This window comes from Propithecus coquereli, unplaced genomic scaffold (genome assembly GCF_000956105.1).
Source record: "Propithecus coquereli isolate 6110/MARCELLA unplaced genomic scaffold, Pcoq_1.0 Scaffold99, whole genome shotgun sequence".
Lineage (NCBI taxonomy): Eukaryota > Metazoa > Chordata > Mammalia > Primates > Indriidae > Propithecus > Propithecus coquereli.
In genome coordinates, this window is record NW_012156284.1 from 9,983,606 (window position 1) to 9,991,403 (window position 7,798).

The 7,798-nt window shown below is 36.9% G+C and overlaps 1 protein-coding gene across 5 annotated transcripts in view; it reads left to right on the top strand.

The window, feature by feature from the left end:
• FGF13 (fibroblast growth factor 13) overlaps window positions 1-6,907 on the top strand; it is a 542,638-nt gene extending 535,731 nt beyond the window's left edge. For all 5 annotated transcript variants that reach the window (XM_012665256.1, XM_012665259.1, XM_012665257.1 and 2 more), the window contains 2 exons: window positions 3,751-3,949; window positions 5,488-6,907. In XM_012665256.1, coding sequence (XP_012520710.1) covers window positions 3,751-3,949; window positions 5,488-5,624 — 336 coding nt within the window. In that variant the 3' untranslated portion in view covers window positions 5,625-6,907. The remainder of the gene's footprint in view (window positions 1-3,750; window positions 3,950-5,487) is intronic.
• Window positions 6,908-7,798: the final 891 nt, after the last annotated feature.

A 7,798-nucleotide genomic window follows, 5' to 3' on the forward strand; every position in this document is an offset into this window, starting at 1 on the left:
AGGTAGGGAGATGCAACTGGACTTTTGCCCCTTTTGGTGGACCTTCCTGTTGGGTAGAATGCTCATATTTTCCCACATTTGATAAAAATCAGGCCTCTTCTGCCTACTCATTCCAATACTGGATAAAATGACAGTGTCACACTCAGAGAACAGAAAACTCCTTTGGTTGCTTCAACATTCTTTTTTTGGCCTCATTTTTCTCCCTCTCTACTGAGCTTTTGAGTCCAAATTTAGTGGTGATGACTAAGAAATTGCCAGGATGTGACAGAGCATTCAGTTCATTGAGTCCTTCCTTGCTATTTTCCCATAGTTGTAACAATTGCCAAGTTTTACCTCCTAATGTTGTAGGTGCCATGTTATTCTTAGCAGATATTAAAAGCACATTTGCAGGATCTGTCCATACAATGACAGCCTCCTTTTACATACAGCTGATTTTTTGGTGTGGTATTAAGGAAATTCCCTGTAGACTTTTTACTAGTTGATACTTCTGTGTCATGGAATTCAAAATATTTAAATCTGAATCTCAGAAATTCAAATTCTATAAACAATAATTGCATGGTCCACCACGTGCTAGGCAATATGACCAGTCATTTTTGAGGGCGGGGAGGTACATTGGGAAATAAATAAGACAAGTTCCTTGCCATCTGGAGCTAATCATGCACTTGTATGCATCACACACAGGGCCATGCTAGAGATGTAGATAGAGTTTATGGGAGCACAGATATGAGCATAATCAGTTCTGATTGGGAGAGATTATACATGATTCCAAAAACAGTTATATTTGAGCTAAGTCTTGAGGGACGAGAAGAAAGCCAGTAGGTAGAGAAATAGAGGAATGACATTCTAAACACAGGAAATGAGTTGCATCTGTGAAGGCAGAAAGGCACACACGATTCTGTGGTAGAAGATAACACTGGAAGGAATGGTAGTAACTGAATTGTGGAGAATTTTTAACTGCCACATCAAGTTGTTTGTTGTTTTAAGGTAAAATCATCAAAAGTTTCCAAGAAAGGGAACTCGGCTTTAGGAAGGCAAACCTACCAACAGAAGAGAAGAGACCAGTTAGGTTATTACAGCAGTCCAGCGAAGAGGTAATAAGGTCACAACTAGAGCAGTAACAATGGGAATGGAAGGTGAAGGTCATGGATCATGGACTAGAGAACATGTGGATGAATGAACTTAAAGGTCTTATGAAGTTTTAAGTGTGAGCAACTGCCAGGATGATGGACTCCAATTACTGAGACAAGGAACACAGGAGAAGTGGAGGTTAGAGGAAGTGTAACTCTGTGCTTCAAATATTATTCTTCACTTTTTTCTATATTGCAAGTCTCAGCTAAAAGTCAGAATTAAGTCTGGCTTTCTCTGTTCTCATACAATACCTCTTTTACTTTTATTATTATTTTTATACATTGGTACATATTTATAGGGTGCATGTGAAATTTTGTTACATACATAGACTTATAATGGTCAATCAGGGTATTTGGGGTCTCCATCACTTGAGTATTAGTCATTTATATTTGTTGGGTACATTTCAAGTCCTCTCTTCTAGCTATTTTGAAAAATACAACATATTGCTATTTACTATAGTAAATGTCCAAATGGTGATTTAATTTCCAAAGAATTTCAGAAATATTCTATGCAGTTGCCCTCATCACTAGAGGAAATGTGGAGGTTTTTAGTCAAATTTCTTTGTACTTTCTTGGCTTTCCCTATGTTGAGAAATCCTACAAAGAGGAGTTTTCACAGTCCATAAATAGAACACTTTGGTTCCTAACATGTGACAGTTGCCTTAGAAGTACATTTCTCGTTGAGTAGGTTGAATCTGTGTGAGTCCTATGAGGATCTTTCAAGTGTGCCCCTAGGCTGAAATAACCCCAAAAGATGCACCAATTTGGGCACTCTGGAGGCCAGTTGGGGGAAATCAGGCAGATTACTGGTTGAAATAGGATTTGTGGACTCCCAGAAAAAAAGGAAAGAAAATTACTTGAGTGCTTAACTTTAAGAGAAAAGCTGCCTCTCTTGAGGAATGTGTGCCTGTTTTCTGAAATGACTCTGAGAGTCCTTCAGATGTTGTTGCTCAGGTGATGTGCATTGCTTAGAATGATATCAAATACAAAAATGAAGGAAGGTAAGACCATAAAGACATTGTTTAAAAAAGACTGGTGTCCCAGAAAGCTTGCAGTATTTTCACAAGTTTTTTTTTTTTTTTTTGGTGATATTATTAAAAGTTATTCCTGATAATATCTCAGCAAATTAGCAAAAATCTGATAGCTTCATTGATGACTCTATCACATGTAGCTCACTTAGTGTTGCGGCCCGGATTGCAGAACGGGGGATGAACACAGAAAGAAACACACAGACACACACAAGGACATACAAGACTGCAGTAGTCAATTCTACCAGTCGTTTTATTTATATACTTTTTCTATGTCCGGCAGCTACTTCCTGGTACGTGACTACCTTGAGCGCCTTGAGGAAAACACATTGTCATTCCTTCCAGACGATTGCTTAAGGGAAGCAGACGTTTGCATCTTAACTTCTTTATCTCATTACCGTATGCAGGACAATGAGACACCTTGGCTTGTTTGCAAGACCCCAGGCGCTTGGTTATCTGTCATAAAGCTATCTGTCATGAGGAATAGTTCTGTTTGGTCAACAGGCCGTGCCCGGGCCTATTGACCTCTGGCGCCAAGGAGAGCACACCCAGTTTCGCTGACTCTGGGCTTAAGCCAATTTTGCCCAGGGACGGTCCCTACACTTAGCATTTTCCACATTATCTTCTTTTTGCTACTTTTGCTACTCTATGGATTACTTATAAATTAAAATCTACTGTTCACTTCATTTGGCTCAGAAATGGTCATTTTTCATGGCTGTTTATTGCATAAACACACACAAACACACAAATTTAAAAGGCGGTGTTGTTTTCCCCCGGAAATGGTCTGTTGGGTCAGGAACCCTTCATTTGAATGGCCCAGTTCAAAAAAATACACGGCCAAGTACATGGCAGAAAACCACATTTCAGGGTTCAAAGTCCCCTGGGTGGCTGCTTTCTCATGTATGCTTGTAGAATTACTGTAAATTTCTTGCTTCTATATAGATTTGCTTGTAAATGTTACTGTAAGGTAAGGATGGGGTGAGGGGGAATTTTTTTCTTTTTTAAATCAAGGTCCAATGATCTAAAAAATGTCAATTTGGTTTACCTTAAAGTAAAAGGTAGCCTTTCTTTGTGGCATCCTTTTAGAAATATAGGCAGCAGGCATTGTAGCACAGGTTTCCGCCTAGGGCAATTGACAACCATTGTTGTCAACCATAGTGTATAATAACTCAAGAATCCATGAAAATTAAGTACAAGGACTGAATGTTTATTTTCTCATATTTAATCCCAACGGGAACAAAGCTCTGTGTGATAGCTTTATGCTTGTCTTTTCAATCCTTGGCTCCTGCATTTGTCCAATATGTAACACTTATGTGGCTGGGTCTAATGTTCCCATTAACTATTACAAAGAGAGCTAATTATTGATCAGTAGCACTTTCACTTAGTGATTTTTTTCTAAAGCATCATATGAAATGTTATACATAGTCTGTTGGTTTCCAATGATAACAGTTTATACTATTAAAATATAGCACCCATCATACAAGCTTTGACAAAGTGTATCCTAAACTTCTGAAAGGTAATACCAGATAACGGATGATTTTATATGAAATTCATGCTATAAACATTGAGCTTTTGTTTATTTACTTTTGTTGCAGGAACATTTCACACCTGAGTGCAAATTCAAAGAATCAGTGTTTGAAAATTATTACGTGACATATTCATCAATGATATACCGTCAGCAGCAATCAGGCCGAGGGTGGTATCTGGGTCTGAACAAAGAAGGAGAGATCATGAAAGGCAACCACGTGAAGAAAAACAAGCCTGCAGCCCATTTTCTGCCCAAACCACTGAAAGGTAAATTTCATGTTTTAGGAATTATGGATTATGGCACTGAAAACACTAATTTAAATCAATCCTTTATCACACTTTTGAAAGTAGAACATAGTTCTTCCACATTAAGGAATCTATACCGAAATTTACAAACATTTTATAACATTCAAAAACATCTACTCTCCTGATTTTAATTTTTCCATAGTGCATCTACATATAGTAACACCTTACTTAGGTGGAAGTAGCTTAGTTGCTAACTCAGGATGTCCAAGAACTTCAAATTACGCCAAAATGGTCCCTGGGCAGAGACATAGATGTTAAAATATGTGTATACTTAACACTTAGCAGAAAGCTCCTTGGGGCCTCTCCAAGGGCCCAAAAATATTATTTCAACAATTTTCAGTCATAGTTTTTTTTTCTAGTCATTGTTAGCAGACTAATGGCAAATTAAAAAGTGTAAGGGATAGGACTAAGTCATGGAAGATAGGGATATTAGAAGTAGTAAGACATGGTAGAGAAGAGTCAGAAAAATGCCAGCAAAGCAGAGGAAGACCTCAAAGAGGTTACCAGCCTGGGGTTAGCATAGGGTTTTAGAGTAGAGGCAGACTGCCTAGCTCAAATCAGCATAGCACTGTGTTTCATACCACGTTTTGGAGCCAGACTACCTGGACCCGAGGCCCAGCTTCACTTTTTACTAACCAGATACCTTGAACAGGTTATGTACCTGTGTGTGCCTCAAGGTCATCTGTAAAATATGGATATGAGTACTTATGTCATAAGATTCTTACATGGATTAAATGAGATAATGCATACAAAGAACAGTATCTAACATGTTATAAGTGCTGCATGTGTATAAACTAGTACTTTTATTTACAGCACAACAATAATAATTTTTACCATTTATTACACCAAGAATTTGCTAATACTTAACCTCTTAGAGAGGTTCATTTTAAAGTATGACAGAAATCGGTGTTTTAAAATGTTTTAAATTTTTAATATTTGGCTTGCACAATTTGCTGTAGATCATATTTAAACTTCTAAGAGCTTTATTAAATGCATTTTTCATTAATCCTCTGGTATATAACCATAAGTGATAGAAGCTAGGCATTAAAATTCTTTACACACTACTGTAACAAGACTAGATTTTGCTTAATCTAATCCAGTCCACTCTCAATCGAGTCCTTGAAAACAGCATTTTTCATGTTTGGCCTACAGCACAGAAGCCTAGTAGTAACCAGAAGAAAAGTTGAGGACCCACTGGGTATGTCCATTGGGTATGCCCGTTTTTTTTTAATTTCTTTTATTCTGTTTTAGTTTTTTTTAATTGACAAAAATTATATATATATACCTATCATGTACAAGATATTTTGAAATACACACACACGCGCGTGCACACACATTGTGGAATGGCTAAATCAAGCCAATTAACGTATGTGCTGCCTCATATACTTATGATTTTTGTGGTGAGAACACTTAAAACCTATTCTTAGCAATTTTCAAAAATACAATACATTGGTGTGCCCATTTGAAGGCCTTTTACACCATTTTTATGTGCTTTTCAGTGGCCATGTACAAGGAGCCGTCACTGCACGATCTCACGGAGTTCTCCCGATCTGGAAGTGGGACCCCAACCAAGAGCAGAAGCGTCTCTGGCATGCTGAACGGAGGCAAATCCATGAGCCACAATGAATCAACGTAGCCAGTGAGGGCAAAACAAGGGCTCTGTAACAGAACCTTACCTCCAGGTGCTGTTGAATTCTTCTAGCAGTCCTTCACCCAAAAGTTCAAATTCGTCAGTGACATTTACCAAACAAACAGGCAGAGTTCACTATTCTATCTGCCATTAGACCTTCTTATCATCCATACTAAAGCCCCATAACTTAGATTGAGCTTGTGCAAAAGAATGCCAAACATTATCAGTGAACTAAATCTGGGAGAAGGACTGCCAAATTTTCTCATGATCTCACATGTACTTTGGAGATGACAAACCAAAAATATTTCACAGCACTAATGCTGATCAAAATTTACTCTCCAACCAAGAAAATTTAAAAGACCACAATTATTCTCCAAAAAAACAAAACAAAAAAAAAACAAAAGAAAACAAAACAAAACAAAATTAACTGCTTAAATGTTTTGTAGGGGCAAACAAAATTATGTGAACTGTGTTGTTTTCTTGGCTTAATGTTTTCTATCTACGCTTGATTCAAATGTACCCTTTACTTTGGTATAGTGCAAATTTATTGATATCTGAAATTCAATGGTTCTATAGACTCGGTGTTACCCAAATCAACCAAATTCAGGGTTGAATCTGAATTGGCATCTCAGGCTCAAAGTAATGGTGTTCTTGTGATTTTAGCAATTTCTTTTTTTTTAGATTTGTAGTATTCTGGTCAAGTTCTTGTGCTGTACTTTGTGCATAGAAATTGAGTTGTATTGTCAACCCCAGTCAGTAAAGATAACTTTAAAAATGATTACCCTCAAGTGTAGATTTCTCTTAATTCCATTTGTGTATCATGTTAAAATGTTGTTGTGGCTTGTTGTGTAAAGACAGGAACTGTGGAACTGTGATATTGTCTTTTGTGTTGTTAAAATAAGAAGTGTCTTATCTGTATATGTATGAGTCCTCCTGTCATTGTATTTGGCACGTGAATATTGTGTACAAGGAAATGTTAAGACTGGTTCTCCCTAAACAACATATATTATACTTGCTACTGGAAAAGTGTTTAAGACTTAGCTAGGTTTCCATTTAGATCTTCATATCTGTTGCATGGAAGAAAGTTGGAATCTTGGCATAGAGTTGCATGATATGTAAGATTTTGTGCTTTAATATTTGTTAAAATCTGTGTTCCAAAAGTGAACATAGCATGTACAGGCAGTTTTCTGTCCTGTGCACAAAAAGTAAAAAAAAAAAGTTGTTTAATATTTGTTGTTGTATACCCAAATACGCACCAAATAAACTCTTTATATTCATTGAAAGAAAAATCCTTCAACATGTATTTATTGAGCGTCCATTATGTGCCATTAACTATAGTAGAAACTGGAATTAAACATTGAATAATGTAGATAAAGTCACCCTCCTCGGATAATCTACAGTCTAGAGATTCAGATTAACGTGAACACCCTTTAAGGTGTGTTTATCATACTAGTTACTGTACTTTGACTTAAGATTGGTACAGAGGAATTCTCATTCCCATTCAGTGATTAAATTGTGTAAATGACAGTTCTAGCATTCTCTCTGCCGTTCACAGTGTCATTTTTCCTCTCTGTTGCTCATTTCTCTCCTCTGTAGAGGGAATACACAGTACTAAATATCTCATGTCTTTTCCACCTCTGAGAGCTAAAGGAAAATATAAACATTCTTAAATGTTGATGACTTTTCTCTAGCTCCCCAAAGCTGCCATTGCCTGGCAGTCCCTGACTTACAATAGTTGAACTTACGATTTTTTGGCTTTACAATGTTGCAAAAGTAATATGCATTTAGTAGAAACAGTACTTCAAGTACCCATACAACCATTTTGTTTTTCACCTTCAGTACAATATTCAGTAAATTACATGAGATATTCAATACTTTATTATAAAATGGGCTTTATATTAGATTATTTTGTCCAACTGTAGGCTAATGTAAGTCTTCTCAGCACATTTAAGGTAGGCTAAGTTATGATGTTTGGTAGGTTAGGTGTATTAAATGAATTTCCAACTTATGATATTTTCAACTTATGATGAGTATTGGGATGTGACCCCATCATAAGTCCAGGAGTATCTGTGTGTGGAGGAAAGAGTGGTATAACAGGTAAAACATAATTGACTAGTGATTTTCAGGGCATTTGCAAAATAAAATTACTGGGGCCCAAGGAGCATGCTTTTGAAGGAGGG